Here is a 27,186-nt window from a genome sequence, read left to right on the forward strand (position 1 = left end):
CAATCACAAGACACTAAATAAAAATCCCTTTTAAAGTTTTTGAGGGGGACACCAAAGTGTGAAAAAGTAAAATCATGGGACACCAAATTTCACAGAGTTCAATCATGGGACACCAAAACATGAAATAGTGAAATCATGGGATACCAAAGTGTGAAATAGTGAAATCATGGAATACCAAATTTTTTGGTGACCCATGATTAAACTATGTTTTAATTTTGGTGTCCCATGATTTTACTATTTCACGTTTTGGTGTCCCATGATTAAACTATGTAAAATTTGGTGTCCCATACTTTCACTATTTCACTCTTTGGTGTCCCATGATTGAACTATGTAAAATTTGGTGTCCCATGATTTTTAGAAACACCTTAAACTACAATACACTATTAAAGTCAAAAGTACAAAACCACAAAAATAATATTTAAAGTTTACCTTAATTATTTTATATAATTTAATAATACGTAAGAATAGAGGAATCTGCATCCATCTTATTTTATTTCTTTCTATTTAATTCAAGCTTGGTCCAGATAAAGACTAGGCCCAAATGTGAACATCCGCATTTTATTTGCCACATACCAAAACACCACCAGCGGGATACGGGCCATACGGCATACAGCATACAGCATAGCTAGCAAGCACTGCTGATCAAAATAGGAAAAAAAGAAAAAAAAGAAAAAAAAAAAACTAAAAATGCCGAGACAGGGAAGGAAGACAGGTCAGATCAGATCAGATCAGATGAGGCCAGCTGTCGGCAGCTCAGTGGTCCTCGTCCTTGCCGGCGGCGGTGGCGAGCCACTGCTCGACGGTGAAGAGCTGCTGGGCGCAGCCGGCGTGGGGCCCGGTCGTCGTCACCTCCACGTAGTTGCAGTACCACCCGTGGTGGGCCCCGCTGCCGTCCGACGTCAGGTTCAGCCGGCAGGGCGGCGACGAAGTGCAGGGCCCGAGCCCGCTGAACACGTCGAGGTTGCCCCGCTCGAAGTAGTTGTGGCCCTCCCCCATCAGCCCCCCCCACGCCTCCAGGTTCGTGATCCGCACCCCGGAGCCGTCCGATCCCGTCAGCTCCACGCCGATCACCGAGTCCGTGCCCCCCTTCCAGATCGACCCCGTCCGCACGTACAGCGTGTACACGCACTTGTCCGAGTCGTCCCCGCCCCCCACACCGACCGATCGGGATCCGACGGCCTGTGTGCGTAGGATCGACGGTAATTAAATATGGGAAAAAAGAGGTTTATTTATTTACCGTTTAAACGCGCGCTTACCTCGATGAGTGAAGCAGCAGCGGTGGAGTGGACGAGGGAGGAGCCGAGGAGGAGGAAGAGGAGGACGAGGAAGGGGAAAGGGATACCCATTTTTGAGGATTTGAGGAGGAAAAGAAAGGGGAAATGAAATATAAAGGGCAAAAATAAAAGAGTGATCGCTGTGGTGGGCCCCAGGCATCGATGTGTAAATAGTTGGATCGTTTTTAATTAATGAGAAGGGGATTATTCTAATCCGTGTTATTAACGAAAAATAAACTCTATTGCCAAGGAAAATTTGTTCAAAACTTCTTTACAACAGTTTTTAAGATATGACTTAAACCATTCTTATTATTTTGAAATAAAATAAGAGTAATAAGTGATATAGAGGAAATGCATATTATGCATTCCATCCGCTACAGATCTGAGAATGTGTCACGTGATATTCTAGATGATATTCTAGATGGGATTTTGCACATCCCACCTGGTTCACACAATGTTCGATCTTATTAAAGATCTAGGGGCATTTCCGGTGTATCGATCGAAAACTTGTTTTGTCGGGTTCGAGACCCGGAGTTGCGGTTGACCCCGCTGTAATTCGCAACGTGTCGGTGCGAACGAGCCCGATCCCAACCCGCGTCGCTCCGCGACCGTGCTGTGGTGCGTCGTACGGAGCTTATGGTCTAGAGCCCACGTTCTCATCCCTATTCAGGTGGGACCCTCGCTTCCATGACACGTGGCATTTGTTTGTGTGTGTGTGTGTGTGTGTGTGTGTGGTGTGTGTGTACATGAGTTATATTGCTTATATATATAGCATCTCTAATCAAGTACATAATTTTTTTTAGTTCAACCATTCAATAATAGTTATTAGAAAAATATATTATTATATCTTCTCTTAAATAAAAAAATTTAATTAGTTGATTATTGATAATATAATGTAAGTATTACGTAGTAAATTTCTTTGGCCGTAGGGACGTAACGCATAAATCTGGAACCTGTCAAGTCTCGCAATGGCCTATTTGATAGGAGTGATTTTTATAAAATTAATTTTGAAATAAAAAATTAATTTGGTTAAAAATTATAGAATTTTATGCTAAGGGTGTGTTCGGTTACTTGTAAAATCACCTCGAATTTTTTTTTTCGATTGGAACATAAAATTTTGATGTTTTTTTACTTGTAAAAAAATTATTCCAGCAAAAAATTTTACAAATCAGAAGGAAAATCAAACTTTAATTTAATATTCGAATTAAAAATTAAAAATAAAATTAAAAATTGAATTTGAATCCAAAATTAAAATCGAATTTTAAGTAGCAAATTTTAGATGCTTCTTCTGATTATGGGCTTCTAAAATTGAAAAATTGAAAAATCGATTCTAAAAATTAAAATCAGATTTTGAAATAGATATTGCCAAATGCTCTATTGGCAGTAAAATTACTTTTGGAGAGAGCTAGGCCTAACACGGACATAGTGAACGGACACGGGCCGTACAAGAGACGCTGGTGGTGTTAGACTACGTCTTGGTGGCCCACGGTACGGCCCGGCCTGCATCAAAATACGGGTCCTTCTGTAGCGGTTCTAGAGCCTGTAAGCCGACATGATACGGCCCATTTGGGCAGTGCTCAACCAGGCATCGAAGCCCGGCCCGACAATTTTTTTAATATTTTATAATATTAAAAGAATTTAAATATATATAAACTAATAATTGTATATATTAAAATAATATTATTAAAAAATTTGAAAGTAAACATTAAGAAAATATTAAAAAAAATTAAAAAGGGTCCTCGAGGATGGATCAACTCCCAAATCCAAAGGGAGAGGGAGAAAATAGAGACCTCGATTTCCTCATATTTTTCTTTTTTAATTATACATTTTTTTTTTTTTTCATTTAAAGAGTGCATGTCAATCTAAAAAGAAAGTCAGTATTACTATAATATATACATTTTTCACAATATTATTCTTATATGCTATGGATGTCTGTATTGTCATATTCATGTGGCGCATTTCGAAGCGCTGACGAGTGAATTAATTAAAGATCTCCAGATCGTAAATACGAAAGCAAACCAATTAAGAGATGATCGATCGATATACACATAATAATAGAGTAAATAAGTCCAAATCTTATTTATTGTCCACATTTATTTTACTAGATACCAAGACACATCAGTGGGCCGGTGGTGCGTAGAAAGTAAACTCATATATGCATACAGCAGCAGTAAATCGAGTACGCATGCAGCAGTACGTAGACAAGCTAACCGCTGCCGGCGCCTCGATCTCACTTCTCCTCATCGCCGTCCACGCCGTTGCCGTTGCCGTTGCCGTCGCCATCGCCGTCGCCGTTGTTGCCGGTGTGTGGGCGGCAGTTGTCGCGCACGGCAGTGAGATGGTGCCCCCCTCCGGCCGCGAGCCACACGTGGAAGTCGAACCGGTGCTTGGTGCACTGGGAGTCGGGCCCGGCGGCCCACAGCTCCACGAAGTCCACGAACCACCCGGGATGGGACCCGCTCCCGTCCGACGTCAGCCTTATCCAGCAGGGCGGCCACGTGATGCACGTCCCGCACCCGGCGAAGGCGTCGGCATATCCCCTCTCGAAGTAGTTGTAGCCATCCCACATTAATCCGCCCCACGACTCTAGGTTCGGGACGTGGTACCGGACGTGATCCGGTCCCGCTAAGGTAACGCTTATCTTCGAGTCCGTGCCCGCGTTGACCCGGTTCCCCGTTTGCACGCGCAGCGTGTAAAGGCAGTGGTTCGAGCCCCCGCTTCCCACGCCGCAGCCCTGCTCCAGTCCCGCGCCCTGCCATAACACACATCAAACAACAATAATTTAATCCGTCAAATATATATTATAAGACATAGAAATTGAACTCTCAATCTCCCCGACAGGAAAAAAAGTTTAGAATTAAGTATAATACCATATTACATAATGTGAAACGATGGTACAACTTTTTGTCATAAGCAGCTACATACTAATCCTAGAAAATTGTATTCTATCTTAGGAGATGTTCGGTTGGATCGGTGCATATAACGAGATATACAAGAGATGGCGAGAGACAGACAGAAATGATTGCATTGCGATAAAAGATGGAGAGAGAAAGGGCTTGAGCTGAAATACATTAATAAGAGTGCATGAATAGTATTCTTTGTCGACTTTCTTACCAGTACAATCATCAAATAATAAATTCATATGCTCGTAAGAGCATTCCAGCCATCGCGAGAAAACGGAGACCAGTCAGAAATCATCCTGCGTTCAATACTCTTAATTTCTTGTGGTTGTACATTTGTGGCAGGTTATCACCAGCTGAGTTCAGTCTTTAAGCTAATTTTTTTGGAAAATAAAATATGCTATTGAATCATAAATATCAAAATTTTTTAAGGAGCGAAAATCAAACTCCTTACTTACAATCACAGAAGAATGCACATGATATTCCAATTCAGGCTTTCGAGCATATTTTCGTTTTATCAAATACAACATGTTTGTTGGGTAAATTAACGATATATACTTAATAAAACATATCCGCGCATTTCGTTCTGTAAATTCAAACAACATCGGACGTTCTTATAAACTTTGAAAACTCAAGGGTTCAAGGCCATTTTTGGGGTCCCTGATGAATAGCTATATATTTCTCTGCGGTCACGTACCTCTATGATCGGACGGCCGGTGGAGTAGGCGAGGAAAGGTAGGAGGAAGGGGAGGAGGAAGTATAGTGGTTTCCAAGCTATGGTGGCAGCCATGGAGAGTAATTGAGATTGGCTCGTTGGGGAGAAAGGAGGGAAAGAGAGCTGATATATATAGAGGAAAGGAGACTGGGTGTGGTCCCCACCGCTTGCTTATCTTCGGGACTCTATGCCCACGTTTATATTAAATTAAAATATTAAAATATTATATTATTTATATTATTTATTTTAAATTAAAATATTAAATTAAAATATTAAAATATTAAAATATTATAAAACGTCTATGCCCACGTTTTAAATTTTATATTTATATTTTAAACTAAAATATTATATTATATATTTTTTGTTTAGATTTTATATTAAAAATTAAAATTCACAATTTAAATTATTTTTTAAAAAAAATTTAATAAAAAAATATTATTTATAAACAGTAAAAAAATTACTAAATATGACCGAGAGCTATTTTNTTAAAATAGATTATATTTTATTATCAGTATTATTAAATTTTTTAAAATGAACAAAACAAAAGAATTTTATATACACCGAAGGAAATTGCCTGATTAGCTTCAGCTCATGATTGAAAGGTTCCCCTTTATAATGGTTTTGTCAAGAAAGATATTACATATATATAGTATTTTACTTATATACTAGAGTATTAATGTATACATATTTTATTTATAAATTTGTAATTATTTATTAATATCTCTAAATATAGTATTTTTTATATATTACGTAATATATTTATTATAATTTTAAATATTTTAATCTAGAAATTATAATAATAAATTATATATATAAGTATATTAATTGTTATATATATTATTATAATATATAATAAAATATATATTAAATAGTATATATTTTTTTTTCAACCAAAACAATTGTCATGAAAAATTTTTTTTTTCTTACAAAACTAAACACTAAACAACGTAAAACTATTTTTTCACGAAAATTTTTTATTATCATTTTTTTCACGAGAAAACTAACAAAGAAACTTTTAAGTTTAAAGAATCATACATATGAATCATGCTTCACAAGTTCTAAAAAATTACTTTCCAAATTTAGTCCACTTAAAATTCTTAAAAAAATAAGTTTACAAAATTAGTCATAAAGAATTTGAAATAAGATTAATTATATATAAAATAATAATTATGTTAAATTTCTAATGATTTGAACCTTTTTACCTTCTTCATTTAAAAGTCTTTATTTTAAATTATTTAGCTTACATTCTATTAGTATATCATGATAGTATTATTTTAATTTGATTCAATAATTTTTCTAATAATAAAAGCTTAATATGTAAAAATTAATATATATATTATAAAAGTTGTCATAAAAAGATATTAGAAAAACTATAATAAATTAAAAATTTGAAATAAAATTAATTTTCTTCACCATTTCAAATATGAGTATTAAAAATAATATAAATAATAATTATGTTAAATTTCTAATGGATTTGAACTTTTTACTTCTCATTTTAAAATCTTTTTATTTTAAATTATTTACCTTACATTCTATTAGTATATCATGATAGTATTATTTTAATTTGATTCAAATATTTTCTAATAAAAGCTTAATATGCAAAAAATTAATATATATTATATAAAAGTTGTCATAAAAAGATATTAAAAAAACTTAATAGTAAAAATTAATATTATATATTATATAAAAGATGTAATTTAAAAGATAAAATTAAAATCCATGCATTGCACGGGTTAGTTGCTAGTTACTAAATAATACCGAGAGCTATTTTAAAATATGATTATATTTTATTATCAGTATTATTAATTTTTTAAAATGAACAAACAAAAGAATTTTATATACACCGAAGGAAATTGCCTGATTAGCTTCAGCCTCATGATTGAAAGGTTCCCCTTTATAATGGTTTTGTCAAGAAAGATATACAATATATATAGTATTTACTTTTATATTGTTATATTGGTTTTAGATTTGTAGTTATCTAAATTGAGGTAAATTCTAATCTAATTGGGATTGAGATATTATAGATTTAATTTGGCATATATGAATTATAATTAGGAGTAATTCTAATACTAATTAGAATTAGACTCTAGTTAGGAGACATGTATTATAAATACATGCTACGGCCAATTAAAGAAGTCGTGACAAAAAGATTAAGAGCCATGGAAAAAAATTAAGGTGTTTGGTGCTCTGTCCGGTAAAGAAGCAGTCTCGACTCAAAATTAAACTATGCTGTAATTAAGCTATATATTTGAGGATCAGAGTTGACCGACCATGCAGGTTGGTCTCTAACGAGGAGCCGTAGCCTTAATTAAGAGGTGATGCTATATTAAAGTATCTATTGAGTCGAGCCATCTCTTCTTTGATGCTTATGTCCGTACCACCAAACTGGGAGCGTGCGAGCGTGGTGGCGCTTCGTTAAGAGGTCGAGCAACTTAAGTTTTGTGACGGATGCTAATTGCAGCGTTTCGGATCTAATTAACGTTTTGGTCTTTTGAGAGATCTTCTTTGTACTCCGCGCTTTCGACATTAATAAATTATTTGCTCCGTCTTCGCCCGTGGACGTAGGCCGTTGGCCGAACCACGTAATTATTGGTGTGTTCTTTCCTTATCTTTTCTTTTCTTGCATTAAGTTATTTTCTGGATCTATTTTTCGCCGTTCCGATTTTAACATATATAGAGATATTATTTTATAATATTTTATTTATAAATTTGTAATTATTTATTAATATCTCTAAATATATATTTTTTTATATATTATGTAATATATTTATTATAACTTTAAATATATTTAATCTAGAAATTATAATAATAATAATATATATAGTATATTAATTGTTATATATTAATAATAATATATAATAAAAATATATTAAATAGTATTTTTTTTTTTTCAACCAAACAATTGTCATGAAATATTTTTTTTTCTTACAAACTAAACACTAAACGACGTAAAACTATTTTTTCACCGAAAATTTTTTATTATCATTTTTTTTTTTTCACAATTTTTCCTAGAATCAAACACATGCTAAGGGAGCTGGTTGGATTATTGAGGCCATGCATGACCCATGACATGGGCGTGCTTAGACAAATTTTAGCACATGGGAGAGAAAATTTGCTTTAGAAAAGAGTTCAAAAGGTCGAAGAATCTTTCTTTTCATCCTAACGGACAAAAGGGAAATATGTGTGTGCCGAGTGTACAATGGCATCTCTTATTGCCAAATTAGTACCCGCGCACTATTGCTGATCGATTTCCCAAAAATAAATAAAATTTAAAAATTTAAAAATAATAATTATTATAGTAAATACAAAAATAAAAATGTAAGAAAGATAAAAAAAAAAAATAAAAAAATCATAAGAATAATAAATTATATTTATAACAGTAGTAGTTCGAATCTGAAATTACAGTTCATTAAAGTTTGAGAACTAAAACTTCACATACATCATACTTTGAGCAAGAAAATATAAGAATTAAAATTTGAGAACTAAATTTTCATGTGTCTTATAGTTTGAGTATCAAAAATGTAATTTGTTCTTTTTATATATTTTAATTTTATTCCTGACAAGCATAGAATTGAGTATCGATCGGTTTTATTCAATTAGTAATTTTATTTGAGAAAAGAATATATATTAAATTATCTAATAAATTTTAAAATGTCTAATTGTTAAAATTAAAAGTTGACCAATCGATCATATTTTGAATATTTTAAAATATTTTAACTGTGAAATTGATTGCTCATTGAACTATAAATATTGTATTGAAGTTAAATATTAAAATTAAAGTAAAAACGTACAAAAGTTTTATTATCTAACTTTTTTATATGTTAGACTTGAATTAGTTAATGATACTTTGACTTCAAAATTTAAATTTATCGTTTAGATTTACATATTTAATTAGTACTTCCTATAGTTTTCACAACTAAATTTATTAAATAAGTAATTAACTTAAGCTTCATCCACTGCTCTTTTATTTTTTATTATATAATTTCTATCTAAGTGATCAATATAATAAAATTAAATTTATATTTAATAATGCAATCTAAACTTTTCTAGAGTGAAATAATGGAGAGAAACTTCTTACCAAAGGAAGTGAATATTGGGGAAAAAAATTTTGCCAATTTCTTTAGAGCTTTGTATAATTATAGATCACCACCTAAACTTTTGAAATACAAAGAAACGTACTTCAAAGTTGGGGATTTTCGTAACAATTAAGAACAATACTACACGTACACTTATAATGAAGATATAAATCTTACACCATAACATTTAAAAGGCCAATGTTTACTCATTTGTCTTATAATTTTTTTTTTTAATACTGCAAATCCAAAAGATTTTAGACCCTAGAATTATAGGTGTNATAAATTATATTTTATTGTTAGAATTATTAAATTTTATAAAATGATTCAAATATAGAAATTTGGGAAAACTTCAAAAACCTGTGGTTTCGTAGTTTCTTACTTTGCTCCCCTATGGTTTAAAATGTATCAATTTACCCCCCTGTGGTTTCTTTTTTCTCATTTTCTTATCAATTTTATTATTTTTTTTCTTAAATCAGTGATAAAGTTAAAATTAAAGGGTACTAAAGTGAATATTTAATAAATCTAGATGAGTAAAAATTTGGTGTCATTGAGGATATATATACACATGAAAGTTCCTAAATTTATTTTCTATAAAGAGGTTTTTGACACTTGAAGTCTCACTCTTCTTTTATGTTTTCTGCCTTATTGCAGTTCAAGCATATGTATGGCTCAAAATGGAACTTTGCTTTAATGAGAAAAACATTTGAGGATTTTAATAAAACATTTGTGAAGTACTCATTTGAACAACCTTAATTATTTGCAATAGCTCTTATGCAAAACCTAAGGATTTTTAAGTTATCTTCTATCTTTTAAAATATATTTTGACGAATGGCAGTTAGGCGGCCAAGCAGACCCTTAAAAATTTAACATCAACCCCACAATCTTGAAATAGGTTACATAAACAAAAGGAGATTGATAATGTCCAAGAGATGCTTAAGATCGTGTTTAATTATTGTATTCTTTAAGCAAGAAGACTTTTGTGTCAAGTTTTGCTTTTGGAATAATGTGGTGTACTATTATTATGAAGCATCTCCCGGAATCAATTTCTATATGGTGTTGGTACATTCATTTATCTGGAAACCAATCGTAAAGCTAGGGCACTCAATATTTTACAAACAATGATGTGTAAAGATGGGGTTTATGTAAAGAAAGGGTACCATTATGAAAGAGGAGTGATGCTTAATTGAGAGTATGTAAAAGGATGGCCCTCCACTAAGGCCATAGTGGTTGATGGATAACACCTTTGGTTGAGAACCTAGAAATATCTGAGCTGCCAAATTTGAAGTGTTAGGGGAATGTGCACCGGTTGTGAATTTTTTACCTATAAGATTTTTTTTTTTTTTTGGGTGCATATTTTTTTATTATATTATCCCAATAAGTTGGGTTGGATTATAATTATAGACATTAGGTGCTTGGTTCAAAATTAGAATCTGTATCGAAATCGGAATAAGAATAAGTTGGAAATGGAATCAGAATGATTTGTTACCTTATTCTATTTGGTTCGTTGCCTGAATCGGAATCAGAAACAGAATAAACTATTCCCATTGTCGGTGTTTGGTTCAGATATATATCAAAAATGTAATCAAATTAATTTGCCAATTTTATCTTTATAATATATTATTTTAAATTCAAATTAAAAATTAAATATTAAAAATTTACGTCAAAATTTTAAATAATTTTTTTTCATAGTTTTATGTAGAATCAAACACATGCTAAGAGAGTAGGTGTTGGATCGTTGGCGCTAATCATTAATCCCAAAAGATCGAGCTGTTAGAAATACACAACCAATTCACTTAAAGCGTACAGAAACAGCGCCCACGGGTCTTGATTATGACTCGGCCCACATGGTTTCACACTATTTCGAACATGACTCGGCCCAATCCAGCCCCATGCCATTTCGAACATGACTCGGCCCACATGGCCTCCGGCCACAGGGCAGGATGCTGGCTCATTTAAGCCAACAATCCCCCCTCCAGCATCTGCACACATTTGCAGCATGCGAAAATCGAACCCGTGACCACTGGCTCTGATACCACTTGTCGGATCGTTAGTGCTAATCATTAATCTCAAAAGCTCGAGCTGTTAGAAATACGCAACCAATTCACTTAAAGCGTATAGGAACAGCGCCCACGGGTCTCGATTGTGACTCGGCCCACCTGGCCTCATGCCACTTCGAACATGACTCGGCCCAACCCAACCTCACGCCATTTCGAACATGACTCGACCCACATGGTCTCCCATCATAGAGTAAAATGCTGGCCCATTTAAACCAACAGCAGATTATATTATTGATGCTATGCATGACATGACATGACATGACATGCACGAGCTTAGACAAATTTTAGCACACAGGGAAGAGAAAATTTGCTTTAGAAAAGTGTTCAAAAGTAGAAGAATTTTTATTTTCATCCTAACGGACAAAAGGGAAATGAGTGTGCCGAGCGTACAATGGCATCTCTTATTGCCAAATTACTACCAGCGTACGGCTGCAGATCGATTTCGTAAAAATAAATAAATTTAAAAAATTTAAAAAATAGTAACTGTTACAGTAAAATATAAAAATAAAAGTATAAAAAAGATAAAAAAATAAGAAAAAAATTATAAGAATAATAAATTATATTTATAACGGTAGTAGTTCGAATATAAAATTGCAGTTCATTAAGACTGCGTTTGGTTGGAGAACTAAATTTTGGAGAACAACTTTTATTGTTTCCGAGAACAAGGGATATTCTGTTACAAGATAGAACAATTGTAAATTTATGTTTGGATGCATTCGAGAATATTCTAGAGGATATCTTTAATAGCTTTTGTATAAAAAGTCTAGAACAACATCTAAATATGTTTTTAAAAATAAAATAATTAATTTATATTATTATATTTTATATAAAATTATTTCATATAGTAATTTATAATATAATATTTTATGTAAGAATCTAATTTAAAATAGTATATTTTATTTTATTATATATAATAATTTATTTTATGTAATAATTTATTTTATATAATTTATTCATAATATATAAATAAATAAAGTATAATACTAACAATATCCCTATAATTTTAATTAATAATTAGTATAAATTTCAAAACAAATTACAATATATATAATATATGAAAAAATAATTTTATGTATATAATAATTAATATCAAATAAAATAATTAAATATTAATATATAAATGTTAAAACTTAATAAAATAAAAAATATATCAAATTTAATTAATTTATATTATATAATAAAATTTAAGTATAAATATATTATCATAAAAATAATATTTCTATTAATATATTTATTTATTAAATTTGAGCATTCATTTATTTAATTTATTATTTGAAATTAATTAAAATAAAGTATAAAAAAAAGAGCATAATAGAAAAAAAAGAAGAAAAAAAAAGGCAAACAATTGTTGTTCCAGCTTGTTCTCCATGTTTGGAAGAATAAGCTTAACGGGTTGTTCTGTTCTCAGAACAACCCGTTAAGCCCGGAACAACTTTGCTGTCCCATTTTGCATTATGTTTGGGGAGATAAAGAGAGATATCCCGTTTTGTTCTGGAATATTCCTCTAACCAAACGCAGCCTAAAGTTTGAGAACTAAAGCTTCACATACCTCATTCTTTAAAATTGAGGACTAAATTTTCATGTGTCTTATAGTTTGAGGATCAAAAGCGTAATTTATTTTTTTTATATTTTAATTTTATTCTAGACAAACACAGAATTGAGTATCCATCGATTTTATTCAATTTGTAATTTCATTTGAGAAAAAAATATATTAAATTATATAATAAAATTTAAAATTACTAATTGTTAAAATTAAAAGTTGACCAATCGATCATATTTTGAATATTTCAAAATATTTTAAATATGAAATTGATCGCTTATCAAACTATAAATATGATATTGAAGTTGGATAGTAAAATTAAATTAAAAATGTACAAAAGTTTTTTGAACTACGAATCATTTTGGATCATATATTCAACCTTTCAAATTTTTATTTTTACTATCTAACATTCTTATATGTTAAATTTGATTCAGTTAATGATAATTTCACTTCAAAATTTGAATTTATCGTTTAACGTTTACAGATTTAATTAGTATAATTCATATAATTTTTGCAACTAAATTTATTAAATAAGTAATTAACTTAAACTTCATCCATCGGTCTTTTATTTTTTATTGTATAATGTTTATCTAAGTGTCCAAACACTTGAATTATCTTGCATATTATATAAAATTATAAGTTTATCTCGCCAACCACCCCAAACCTTTTCAATACGCAAGTTTTAAAATTTAAATTTTAAATTGTTAAATTATTATATTTTAAATTTTAAATTTTAAATTTAAGTTTTTATTTTAAATTTTAAATTTCAAATTTTAATTTTTAAATTTTTAATTTTTAAATTTTAAATTTATATTTTAAATTAAAATATTAAATTTTATTTTTTTGTTTAGATTTTATATGCAAAATTAAAATTCAAATTTTAGATTATTTTAAGATAAAATTTAATAAAAAATTATTATTTGTTAACAGTAAAAAAAATTACTAAAATATGACCGAGCGCTATTTTGGAATAGATTATAGGATTATTAAATTTTATAAAATGAACCAAATATAAAAATTTTATAAACACTGTAATTCATAATATTATTACTGTATTAAATTAAAAATTTTAAATATCTAATTACGTCGAAATAATTTGTAATATTATATAGTGCGAACCAAAACGAATGCTTAAATCTTAATCAGTGTGGGAAAGAACAGGTAAAAAGGAATACCCACGAGGGATTTTAGGGAGTCCGTGTGTGATTTTGTGCTCCTGGGCGGGGTGGAGCTGGATGAGGTGCGTCTCCTAATCCGTGTTATTAATGTAAAAAAAAATGAACTATGCTGCGAAGGAAATTGCCTAATTAGCTTCTGCTCATGATTGAAAGGGTCTCCTTTATAATGGTTTTGTCCAGAAGATATTATATATATAGTATTTTATTTTTATATAAAAATATTATTATATAATATTTTATTTATAAATATATAATTATTCATTAATATCTTTAAATATATAACACTTATATATTATGTAATATGTTTATTACAATTTTAAATATATTTAATATATATATAGAAGTTAAAACAATATTATATATAGTATAATATTATATTAATTGTTATCTATTAATAATATATATAATAAAAATATATTAAATAGTTTTTATTTTTTTTAACCAAACAACCGTTATGAAAAAAAAAAAAAAAAATTCTTACAAATTAAACACTAAACTAAACGATGTTAAATTATTTTTCCACCAAAACTCTTTTTTCATCGAAATTTTTTTTTCTACAATTTTACGTAGAACCAAACACCCTAATGTATCGTTTGGTTCGAGTATAAGTAAGAACCGGCTATTATAGGGATAACTACAAGTTTAGGTATAAGCAAAAACTAGACCAACTTTACGTTTGGATGAAATTTGGTTGTTCCGAGAATAAGAAAAATAACGTTTGATTAGATAAAATGGAATAAGAAAAATAGTGGGTAGTTATAAATAGAAAAATGGTGGGTAGTTATTATCCCTCTTATTATATTTGAATTTGAATTTTTAAACTTTTTATTTTTATTTTTAAAATTTAAATTTTAACTTTTAAATTTCAAAATCTAAAATTAAACTCTCAACTTTTAAATTTTAAAATTTAAATTTTAAAATATAAATATCAAAATTTAAATTTAAAAATATAAAATATAAAATTAAAATTTAAAATTTAAAATTTAAAATTATAAACTTGAATTTTGAAATTACAAATTAAAAAAATTTTAAATTATTAAAAAAAATTTTTTAAAAAAATAGAGGTGGGAACAGCTTGTTCCCACCACTATTCCACCTAAGAGCAGGAACAAGCTATTTCCGCCTTTAGCAGATTATCCCCACCCTTAGTAGGTTATCCTGATATAACCTGCTAAGGGCGGGAATAACTTATTCCCATCCTTAGATATAGTGTTTGGGGAACAAAACGGAATAACCCCTTATCTCCATCCTTATTTTTCAACCAAACAAGGCTTCACGTAGGGGGGAGAGAAAATTTGCTTATTATACCGGGGATATTGGTTTGGAAATTAGTAGGAACTAGTTATACCGGGGATAGGTAGAAGTATGGGTTTTTGTAAGAATAGGATATTTTTTTGTTTGGATGAAATTGTGAATATAAGCTGGAACTAGAAAAATTATGTTTGGATGGTTATTGGGAATAACAGAAATGATTTTTTTTTTTTTTTGAGAGATAGGTAGTACGCTACCGTTTCGTTTATTTCATTTAGAAATAAACTTAACTGAAAATGTGAATAAATTAGGATTCGAACTTGGGTCTCGAATACCAACCACCAAGCCCTTTGCCACTTGCTTTAGAGACGGTCAATGAAATAGTTGATGGTTATAAATAGAAAATAATGATATTACCCCTATAATTAAATTTAAAATTTAAAATTTTAAACTTATAATTTTAAATTTAAAATTTAAACTTTTAAATTTTAAAATTTAAAATTAAAATTAAAATTTTAAATAACAAAATTTAAATTTAAGACCAAATTTAAATTTAAAATATATAAAATATCAAATTTAAAATTTAAAATTTAAAAATTTATAATAAAAAATTTAAATTTAAAACTTTAAATTTTACAATTTTTAATTTTAATTTTAAAATTATAAAATTTAAAATTCTAAATTTTAAAACAAAACTCTCTCACTCTCTCTCTCTCTCTCTCATGGGTAGGAACAAAGCTTGTTTCCACCCGGGGTGGGAACTTACCGGGTTGTACCCAGTAAGGTGGGAACAATAGTTCCCACCATTGTATTTTTTTATTTGGGTATAAAGGGGGATAAGCCCCTTATCTAAGCCCCTTATCCCCTTTATACCCGATTCAAAATGGGTGTAAAGGTAGAAGAATCTTTATTTTCATCCTAACGTACAAAAGGGAAATGAGGGTGCCGAGTGTACAGTGGCATCTCTTATTGCCGAATGTCCCATGTATGATATCCAAACATAATATCTAATTAATTCTAAGAGCAATGCTAGATTTATAATTCGAAATTGATTGCAATTCAACAACCCTTTTATTGAAAGGCTATTTTTTTTCACTGAACTTTTTTTTTTTTTTTTTCGCTGGGTAAACAATAAAATTACCAAATTCTATGCACGCTTGGATGAAAGGTTATGGAATAATATTATAACTCTTTTCCATTGTAGACTTAGTATTTTTTTAATATTAGTATACTCAGAAGGTAAGCATAAGTATATTAAAAATTTAAAAAGAGTGTTCAAACTGTTGAATAAGAGGCATGATATGTAGAGTGTTCAAATGCTTGAATTATTTTGCATATTATATAAAATTACAAGTTACCTCTCAAACTATCTCAAACCTTTTCGACAAGCAAGATTTAAAATTTTAATTTTAAATTTTGAATTGTTAAATTTAAAATTTTTAAAATTTAAAATTTAATATTATATTTTAAATTTTAAATTTAAGTTTTTATTTTAAATTTTAAATTTTAAATTTTAAATTTTAACTTTTAAATTTTTAAATTGTATATTTATATTTTAAATTAAAATATTAAATTTTATTTTTTATTTAGATTTTATATTAAAAATTAAAATTAAAATTAAAGTTAAAATGTAAAATTATTTCAAAATAAATTTTAATTAAAAATTATTATTTTTAACAGTAAAAAAAATTACTAAATATGATCGAGGGCTATTTTGAAAGAGATTATATTTTATTATCAGAATTATTAAATTTTATAAAATGAATCAAATGTTGGCTTAAACGGGCCAGCATCCTGCCCTGTGGCGGGAGGCCATGTGGGCCAAGTCACGTTCGAAATGGCGTGAGGTTGGGTCGGGTCGAGTCATGTTCGAAGTGGCGGGAGGCTTGGTGGGCCGAGTCAAATCGAAAACCGTGAGCGCAGTATCTGTACGCTTTAAGTGAATTGGTTGCTTATTTCTAGCAATTCGAGTTTTTGTGATTAATGGTTAGCGCCAGCGATCCGACATCGAACATAGAAATTTTATATGCACTATAATTCAACATTATATTACTGTATTAAATTAAAAATTTTAAATATCTAATTTAGTCGAAATAATTTATAATATTATATTAGTGCGAACCAAAGGCATGCTTAATGAGTGTGAGAAAGAGGAGGTAAAAAAGAATACCCTCGAGGGATTTTAGTGAGTCCGTGTGTGCGTGATTATGTGCTCCAGGGTGGGGTGGAGCTGGATGAGGCGGGTCTCCTACTCCGTAATGTAAAAATGAACTCCGCTGTGAAGGAAATTGCTTAATTAGCTTCTGCTCATGATTGAAAGGGTCCCCTCTATAATGGTTTTGTCCGGAAAGATAAAAGTAAAGTAATAGTAATATAGATCAAATGCATTCACGTCACGCTAGATCGGATTTTGCTCATTCCACGTGCTTAACGTTGTTGGATATTATTGAAGGTTTAGGGGCATTTCCGGTATATCAACCGAAAACTTGTTTGTCGGGTTCGAGAGACGCGTCGGTGTCGCTGCGAAAGTGACCGAGCCCGAGCCGCCTCGCTCCGCGACCGTGATGTGGGGCGCAGTACGGAGCTCATATGGTCCAAAGCCAACGTTCTCATCCCCTATTCGGGTGGGACAATCACCTCCATGTGCCACGTTCTCAGCCGTTAATCCATATTCTGGTGGGACCCTGATGTTTGATTGGTATTATCATGTTAAAACAACAAAAAAAAATTTTCAAATGGCTCTATACTTTCTCACTTTCTCACTTTAGTACTCTACAATTTAAAATATATCAATTTAGTATCATATGGTTTCATTTTTATTTTTTTATTATCAATTTTACTAATTCTTTTGTTAAGTCAATGATAAAATTAAAACTAAATAATACTAAAGTGAATATTCGATAAATCTAGATGGGATATCTGAAATTTTTTTATATATAATTTAACGAAATATTAACTGAGAAGCTGACGAAAAGATAAAAATGAAACCACATAATACTAACTTGATAATTTTGAACCACAGGATAGTAAAGTGAGACAGTAAGAAACCACAGAGATGGTATTTAAAGTTTACCCAAACTACAAATAATTTTTTCAACATTATAAATATTTAATTCATCTAATTAATAATTTGATTGATAATATAATATTACAAATAGTGTAAGATTATTCTGAAAATATTACCGAGCGAGAGTGAGTATCTCTAATTAATAATGAATGATAATTTTGAATGTTATGTAAAATTATAATTTTATCCATCTAACTCTCTCCAAATTCTTTCAATATGTTATTTTATCGCATGAGCCCTTAGAAGTGAGTTTCTAAATTAAAATTTATTTATTCTTAAATGATCGTATGATTATTAAATAGATTATATTTTAGTAAAAATATATTAAATATAACCATAAGGACAATTTTGAAATAGATTATATTTTACTGTCAAAATTATTAAATTTTATAAATTGAGCAAAGCATATATAGTAATTCTATATATACTATAATCCAGCATTGTATTATTCTGTTAGATCAAATATAATAAGGCAATATAAGTAGTAGCCTGATTCAGAAATTTTTAATATCTAATTATGTCGAAATAATCTATAATACCACAGAAGTCGAAGCAAACGAGCCCTAAAAGTATACTTCTTATTTCCTCAATAATGCAGTACTAACATTACTACAACTATGCAGGGACGGAGCTATTGAGGGGCCCACAGTAGTCATGATCCCCCCTAAATTTTTTAAAATTATATAAGAGTCCTTTATAATAAAAATTAAAATATTATAAATTTTAATTTTAGGGGGCCAAATTAATTTTTTTAACAAAATTTGTGTCTCAATTTTTTTTCGAATTTTTTGGTCATTTTCCTTCAATTCTTACAGTCTTATTCCTTTTTGAGCATATTGTCGTTATCATTAAATCTGACAAATTTTTTTCTTCCTATCCGAGATCGAATTTTTTTCCTATCAAATCTAAATTTTGGTCCCCCCGAATTTTAATTTCTGGCTTCGTCCCTGCAACTATGGTTATTTAAAAATGGTAAAATTTAATTACCAAGAATCAACACAAGATATCGAGTAGAGATTAGCCAATCACATCAGTGTCTGCTTCAAACCATAACATTTGCTCGCAAATAAAACGGTACAACACAAACTAATCTCCAAGGCATCACTAAATTGCGTTCCACAAACTTCAGGAAGCAAACAAGTGCTCATATGTTTCACCCAACTAGATTTTTCATGCAACTAGATTTTAGGGAAAACTTCATAGAACCCTCCTTGTGGTTTCACTCTTTCTCACTTTAGTACTCTGCGGTTTAAAGTGTATTAAGTTAGTATACTGTGGTTTCGCACTTTCTTACTTTAGTACCCTGTGGTTTAAAGTGTATCAAGTTAGTACCTTATAGTTCTGCAGTTTCTCACTTTAGTTCCTTGTGGTTTGATATTTCATTAAGAGAAAAATAAAATCATAGGGTACTAACAAGATATAAAAATAAAATCACAAGTTACTAATTTGATACAAAAATAAAACCACAGAGTACTAACTTGATACATTTTAAACCACAGGGTACTAAAGTGAGAAAATGCGAAACCATAGGGTACTAACTTTATACACTTTAAACCATAAGGTACTAAAATAAAAAAGTGCAAAACTACAGATAGATTTTTGAAGTTTTCTCTAGATTTTAATATAAACATACGATGATTCACAATCATTTCCTTGGATTGTTAGTCATATTGTTGTCTCACCTGCACCTCGCTCTCGCTCTTCCATGCAGAATGAGTCGATTGTCCTCTTATTTGATGGTCGACCCTTTCTTCTTGTAAGGTTCTTTTACCACTGCAGGAGGGCGATGTCCGCAAATTGGGCACACTACGCCACGTGTATGAGAGTTGGTCTTCGGAACCCCACACTGAAGGTACATCCTAAGATAAAAAAGAATGATATATTTAGGGTGTGCTTGGTTTTACGTAAAACTGTGGAAAAAAAAATTTCGGTAGAAAAAAATTTTAAGTTGTTTGTGTTTGGTTTGTAGAAAAAAAAAAAGGTAGTTTTTCATGACAGTTATATATATATATAACTGTGATCTATATAATAAAACATATATTATTATTATAATAAAACATATAATTGTGATCTATGTACATTATTATTATAATTTTTATATATAGATTAAATATATTTAAAATTATAATATATATAACTGTGATCTATATAATAAAACATATATTATTATTATAATAAAACATATAATTGTGATCTATATATATTATTATTATAATTTTTATATATAGATTAAATATATTTAAAATTATAATAAATATATATTAATAATATATAAGAGTTAGATATTTAAAAATATTAATAAATAATTATAAATTTATAAATAAAATATTATATAATAATATCTTTATATAAAAATAAAATACTATATATATATATATATATATATAAAACCAGAGGGAGGTCCACCGTGGACCTCCCTCTCTGCGGTCCACGAGGCCAATGGACCGCGCGTGCGCCCGCTGCCCTCTCCCGTGCCCAACGCCGCGATTCTTCCCTCGTTTTCATTTTCCGCCCGTTTCGAACGGAAAACGAAAACGAGTATTTTTCTGAGAATATATAAAAGAACTTTTCCCAAATTTTTTTTTTACGAGCAAACAAACGTTGGATTTTTACTTTTCTGTTGAAAATTTTTTCAGGCCCATTTTACAGGGAACCAACCATTTTACAGGGAATCAAACACCCCCCTAGCCTGGAGAGTGTGAATGTATTGCAATTCCATCATGACTATCCAAACATTAAAGTTTCTGCTATAAAATGATCATTTTGCGTCTTCTGCTTTAAAATGGCTTCCTTGTTTTGGTGTACTTGAAACAGCGTTCAAAAGACCATTTTATTGGAAAAGTAAAATGTTGTTAGAATATAGTTCTCTTTTATTTTTTTGGCTAAGATACAGATAACCCCTCCCAATATAGTGGATGATATACTTTGCCCTCTAAAAACAAAAAATATATACTAAATCTCATTCGAAAGATAAAAAATATCTTATCAGATTATAGTGTTAAAAGTGAAATGACTAAATCTACCTTATTTTTTATTTTTTTTCCTCCTCAAGAGGGTGAAGTGCATATTTTTTAATCTAAGAGGCTAAGTGCTAACGATTTAAGTATTCAGAAGAATTAAGTACATATTTTTTTAATCCAAGGAGTTAAATAAAATATATAATATATTGAAGAGGGTTTTGTTAAATATAAAAATATTTAAATACCGTTATCTAATAGCTTAAGCTTTTAGAGTACAACGGTTGTTTCACATGGTATCGGAGCAGGAGGTCCTGAGTTTGAGTCACACCAGGCTCAGAGCATATTAATTCAAACCTATGTCATGGGCCGACTAAAAAGTCTCAAGCCCAGACATGAAGGGGAGTGTTAAATATTGAAATGTTTAAATATCATTCTCTAATAGCTTAAGCTTTTAGAGTACAATGGTTGTGTTACAAGTTTCTGTAGATTAAAAATAATTTCTACATAATTAATTTTGGTAAAAAATTGTAGAATGTTTAGCTAAGCCTATGTTAGAAAATAATTTTTTGAAAGTAATTTTGTAAAGCTATTTGATAAAAAATAAATTTAAAAATTTAATTTTAGACTTTAAAATTTTTATATTTGAAACTTAAAATCTAAATTTGAATCTTAAAATTTAATTTTTAACATTTTAAAATTTTGAATTTGAAATCTAAAATCTAAATTTAAAAATTTAAAATTTTGAAATTTAATATTGAAAACTTAAAAGTTGAGATTGAATAGTTTAAACTTTAAATTTTAAAATTTAAGTCCGTAGTTAAATTTAATATTTGAATTAAAAATTAAAATTAAAAATTGAAATTTGAATCCAAAATTAAAATCAGATTTTAAGTAGAAAATTTTAGCTATTTCTGATTTTGGGCTTCTAAAATTGAAAATTTGATTCTGAAAATCGGAGTCAGATTTGAAATAGACACTGCCAAATACTCTGTCGGCTGAAAAATTACTGTTTGAAAGCTAAACCTAACACCGATGTAGTGAACAGCAGCAGGCCAAGGCTCGCACGGGCGGTAGAAGATACGCTGGTGGTGTTAGACCACGTCTTGCTGGCCGACGGCCCGGCCGGCATTTAAATGCGGGTCATGCTGTAACCTTGCACCAGCCTGTAAGCCGAGATGACACAGCTCATTTGGGCAGTGCCCAACCAGGATTTCCTAACATTTTTCTTTCTTTTTATTTTATTTTTTTAATTTAACGAGTGTAAAGTGTAAACCTAAGTGAAAGTCATAGTACCCCACAATATTATTCTTATGTATATTAGGGGCAATTTCATGCTCTCCTAAAGTTTCGAAATTTCATAAATGCCCTCTAAATTTTTGAAATTTCATGAATAATTCTTTAAATGTCAAATATGTTTTATGAATGCTCTCTTCTCAATTTAATATCAATTTTATGCATTTTAAAATAAAATGTTACCATTTTATTCCTACTTTTGAGTATTCTTTATTTGAATAAAGCAGGTAAAGATATAAGAATTAATTATAAATATGGCTAACTTCAAATTCCCGAATAGCCTTTGAAATATATAATTTCTTGCAAACATATTGCCACTAAAAATTTATGCAAACCTCCTCAGCTTTGAATTCTTGTGATTTAATACATGTAACTTTATTTTTCACTTATTAAATTATATTAAATAAAGATATTAAATTTTTAACTAATAACTTTTTTTGTAATATTTGCTAAATGAGTTAGTTCAAACATTATATTAGCTTAGATAGCTCACTTCATGACATATGATTTATTTGGATTAGTTTCTGTTTAACCTTTTTTTTTTTTTCACTGTCTTCATGTTTCATTAATTTTTTAGTTTAATTTTTTTTACATTAATTTAGATTTGAAAGTTTGTTTTAGCTCGGTTTACAAAAACTATTTTTAAATTATAAAACATTCTTGAATTTAAAAGGGTATTTTTAAAACTATATTTGATATGCGTCTATTGGATTGTTTTCAAAAAAGGCAAAATAGAAATTCCATTGCTATTAAGGTAACTTTTTATAAAAAAAATAGTAAGTAGGTTAATCTTGAAGATTTCTTAAACATAGAGGATCATCTATAAAATTTCAATTTTTAAAGGGATATACATGTAATTAGATGTTTGGAAGGGCATATAGTAAATTTTTTCTATATACTATGGACGTATATATTGTCAAATTCATGTGGCATATTTCTTTTTCTAAAGGGCTTGTAACCCCTTAGCATATAGTCCTCTTCCCCAAGATGGGCCTCAAGGCCGGGCAGTACCACGGGCCGTGCTGTCGCCCCGGCACGGCCCAGACCCGTAACGAGCCGTGCCGTGCCGAGCCAACGGGCTGAATTGGGATGGCCTAGCACGGCCTATATTACCAGATCGGCCTGACCCGACACGAGACCTACAGTACCAATGTCGTGCCTAGCCCGCCCTGTACTTGTGCCGGGCCGGGCGGCCCACGGGTTGCCCGACACATTTTACATCCCTAGTATAATACTAGCAATATCCTTATAATTTTAATTAATAATGATAAAAGATTCAATACAAATTAAATATATATATAATATATGAAAAAATAATTAAATATATAATACTTAATAAAAAATAAAATAATTAAATATTAATATATAAATAATAAAATAAATAATAATATATAAAATTTAATTAATTTATATTACATAATAAGATTTAAGTATAAATATATTGTTATATTGATAATATTTATATTAATTTATTTATTTATATATCTATTTATCTAATAAAATGAAAAGAAAAGCAAAATTGTTTTTAGTTTTCCTAGGTTCAATTTTAACATGTTGTTTCGAAACAATCCGTTTGATCGGAACAACTAGTTCCCCGCAGTTCTCACATCGTTTGGATAAAGTTGGAGGATATTCTGTAACGCCTCAATAGTCTCACATCGAGTAGGAAACTGATTCTAATTAGAATATATGAGGTCTCCACGTTAGTAATAATAATTGAATTTAAGCATTTTGGGCCGGCGGTGTGGACCCAACGAGTTATTTTTAGTGGCGGGTCGGGTCGTTGCAATTAGTATCTGAGACGAATACCATCCAAAAGTGTGAGAGTTAAGTGTTATGCGGGACAAAACGCTACACCAACGGATTTGGTGGGAGCCACCTCTTAAATCTGTAGGAGTCATATTTAGAATCTCATATCGTCTGGTAATTTCAGTTTGCATCTGTGATCTGGTTTTGACTCGACGAGGACGTCACAGTCTAAGCAGGGGGAGTTTGTAACGTCCCAACAATTCCATATCGAGTGGAAACTAGATTCTGATTAGAATATATAAGGCTTACATACTACTAATAATAACTGGGTTTAAATATTTTGGGCCGGTGGTTTGAACCCAACAAGTTATTTTTGCTGACGGGTCGGGTCGTTGCACATTCCCCCTTGTTCCGAAAAAGCCCGCATACCAAATCTAGCCTTAAGTTAATTTGTTATGGTTGTACATTTGTGGCCTCTTATACCAGAGTTCATCTAATTAAATTAAGAGAAAAACAAAATTATTCTTAATTTTCCTAGGAACAATTTTAACGGGTTGTTCTAAAACGACCTGCTTTGACCGGAACAACTAGTTTCACCCAGTTCTCACATCATTTGGATATAAATTGGATGATATCCCTCTTTGTTCTGAAAAGTCTTGCTTACCAAATGCACAGCCTTAAGTTAATTTCTTGTAGTTGTACATTTGTGGCAAGTGATACCATTGTAATTTTATTTGGATTATGTTAAAATAAATTATTGGGTAATAACTTGTTTGATATAAATACTGTTTTGTAATTATAAGTTAGCAGTTTGATTTCTATTTCAGGTTTTGTTATTTATGAGTTAATACAATATCATATTTTATTTAAAAGGTGATGTAGGCCTTATTTGTAGGGTTGAAAACGAGCCGAGCTTAAGCGAGCTTATTTCAGTTCAAACTTGGCTTGAAATTAATTTCGAATATAAATTTAGACTCAAGCTCGGCTTGAAATTAATTCGAAACGAGCTCGAGCGAGCCTGACTGCTTGAAATTCTTAAATTGTACAATTTACAATTTAATTTTTATAAACATTATCTAAAATTTGATACAAAAATATGTCTTATAGTTCAACATACAAAATAAATGCATGAAATACGGTATTATAATTTTTAAAAAATAATTAAAAAAACAACTTGGCGAGCAAATGAAAGAGAAGGGAGAGAGAATAATTAGAGTAAAATTTTGCTGATTTAATTTTATGAGCCAATAAATATGCTTAATAACTTAAACTCTAGATACATATAATTAATATACATATTATATATTATGAGTCCGGCTGAGATACTATCGATAGCACGAAGCATTTGGTACTATCAAGTTTTCTCCTGTTAGATTTACCTTTTTTATCATTTTCATCCATTCGATTATACTATTCAACTAACTACCCATTAACCTTAGGGGGTCCACATCATTATAACCACACATCTTTTAATCTAAGAGCAATCATTCTAACCGCACATTTTTTAATTCAAGGATAGAAAACTTAATATGACTTGATGCTATTAATAGTATTTCAGCCTAGTTTTTATATTATTAATATATAATTATATTTATATTTGTATATATACTAGCTGTATATATATACTATAAACGAGCGTAATAAATATTTTAATAATTATCTAAAATGATATAAATTTATACATTATATTTATTTAAATATTTATAATATAAAATTTAAATTTAAAAAATAAATTAAATTATTTATATTATTAAAAAATATTTATCATATTGTAACTTAAATTTAAATAAAGAGTTGTTACCAACAATAATTACATAATATTTTTTTTTTTATTTTAATAGTTAAAAAAATAGATTGAATTGTTATATACTATTAAGAAATATTTATCATATAGTTGGTAACAACAATAATTATATAATTTTTTTCTTATTTCATTAGTTCAAGCCCAGGCAAAGATTAGGCCCAAATCTCATCGTCCGCATTTTATTTTACTCGTGCCAAAACACCACCAGCGGCACACAGCAGACAGCATGGCTAGCAAGCACTGCCCGAAAACGAAAAGCTAAACACGCCGAGACAGGGAAGCGAGACGGATCAGATGAGGCCAGCTGTCAGCAGCTCAGTGGTCCTCGTCCTCGGCGGCGGGGGGGGCGGCGCAGTTGTCGCGGAGGGCGTAGAGCTGGTAGGGTTTGCTGTCGGTGGCGAGCCACTGCTCGACGGTGAAGAGCTGCTGGGCGCAGGCGGCGTGGGGCCCGGTCGTCGTCACCTCCACGTAGTTGCAGTACCACCCGTGGTTGGCCCCGCTGCCGTCCGACGTCAGGTTCAGCCGGCAGGGCGGCGACGTCGTGCAGCGCCCGAGCCCGCTGAACACGTCGAGGTTGCCCCGCTCGAAGTAGTTGTGGCCCTCCCCCATCAGGCCCCCCCACTTCCCCAGGTCCGCGATCTGCACCCCGGAGCCGTCCGATCCCGTCAGCTCCACGCCGATCACCGAGTCCGTGCCCGCCTTCCAGACCGACCCCGTCCGCGCGTACACCGTGTACACGCACTTGTCCGAGTCGTCCCCGGCCCCCACGTCGACCGATCGGGATCCGACGGCCTGTGTACGTAGGATCGACAGTAGTTAAATATGGGAAAAAAAGGGGTTTTATTTATTTATTTATTTACCGTATAAACGCGCTTACCTCGATGAGTGAGGGAGCAGCGGTGGAGTGGGCGAGGGAGGAGCCGAGGAGGAGGAAGAGGACGACGAGGAAGGGGAAAGGGATGCCCATTTCTGAGGATTTGGGGATTTGGGGAGCAAAAGAGAGGGGGGAAACGAGATTTAAAGGGCAAAAAAAAAAGAGTGATCGATGTGGTGGGGTTCTACCACGGCCCAGGAATCGATGTGTAAAATAGTTGGATTGCTTTTAATGACAAGGGGATTATTCTAATCCTTTTATTAACGAAAAATAAACTCCGTTGCGAAGGAAAATTGTTCAAAACTAGTTCTTTACAACAGTTTTTAAGATATGACTCAAACCAATCTTATTATTTTAAACAAAGAGTTAATTACATATACCTTCCGGTAAATATAGCAAATTACAAATATATATTCTTATAAACCTCAACTTTCTTATATTATTCTTA

The 27,186-nt window shown here is 30.9% G+C and overlaps 2 protein-coding genes across 3 annotated transcripts; both read right to left on the bottom strand.

Annotated features, from left to right (window-relative positions):
* Positions 466-26,940, bottom strand: LOC109711794 (PLAT domain-containing protein 3-like). 2 transcript variants are annotated; one of them, XM_020235018.1, is made up of 3 exons: positions 26,742-26,940; positions 26,214-26,656; positions 466-787 (listed from the first exon to the last, which is right to left on the bottom strand). In XM_020235018.1, the coding sequence occupies exons 1-3, from the start codon at positions 26,829-26,831 to the stop codon at positions 754-756; spliced, it is 567 nt and encodes a 188-aa protein (XP_020090607.1). In that variant the 5' UTR covers positions 26,832-26,940; the 3' UTR covers positions 466-753. The 2 variants fall into 2 exon arrangements, with proteins under 2 accessions (XP_020090607.1, XP_020090608.1); XM_020235019.1 differs by lacking the exons at positions 26,214-26,656; positions 26,742-26,940 and adding an exon at positions 1,257-1,412 and having other exon boundaries at positions 466-1,179.
* LOC109711793 (PLAT domain-containing protein 2-like) lies at positions 3,324-4,987 on the bottom strand. Its single transcript, XM_020235017.1, has 2 exons — positions 4,872-4,987; positions 3,324-4,026 (listed from the first exon to the last, which is right to left on the bottom strand). The coding sequence occupies exons 1-2, from the start codon at positions 4,962-4,964 to the stop codon at positions 3,505-3,507; spliced, it is 615 nt and encodes a 204-aa protein (XP_020090606.1). The 5' UTR covers positions 4,965-4,987; the 3' UTR covers positions 3,324-3,504.

Source organism: Ananas comosus, linkage group 6, assembly GCF_001540865.1.
Source record: "Ananas comosus cultivar F153 linkage group 6, ASM154086v1, whole genome shotgun sequence".
NCBI lineage: Eukaryota > Viridiplantae > Streptophyta > Magnoliopsida > Poales > Bromeliaceae > Ananas > Ananas comosus.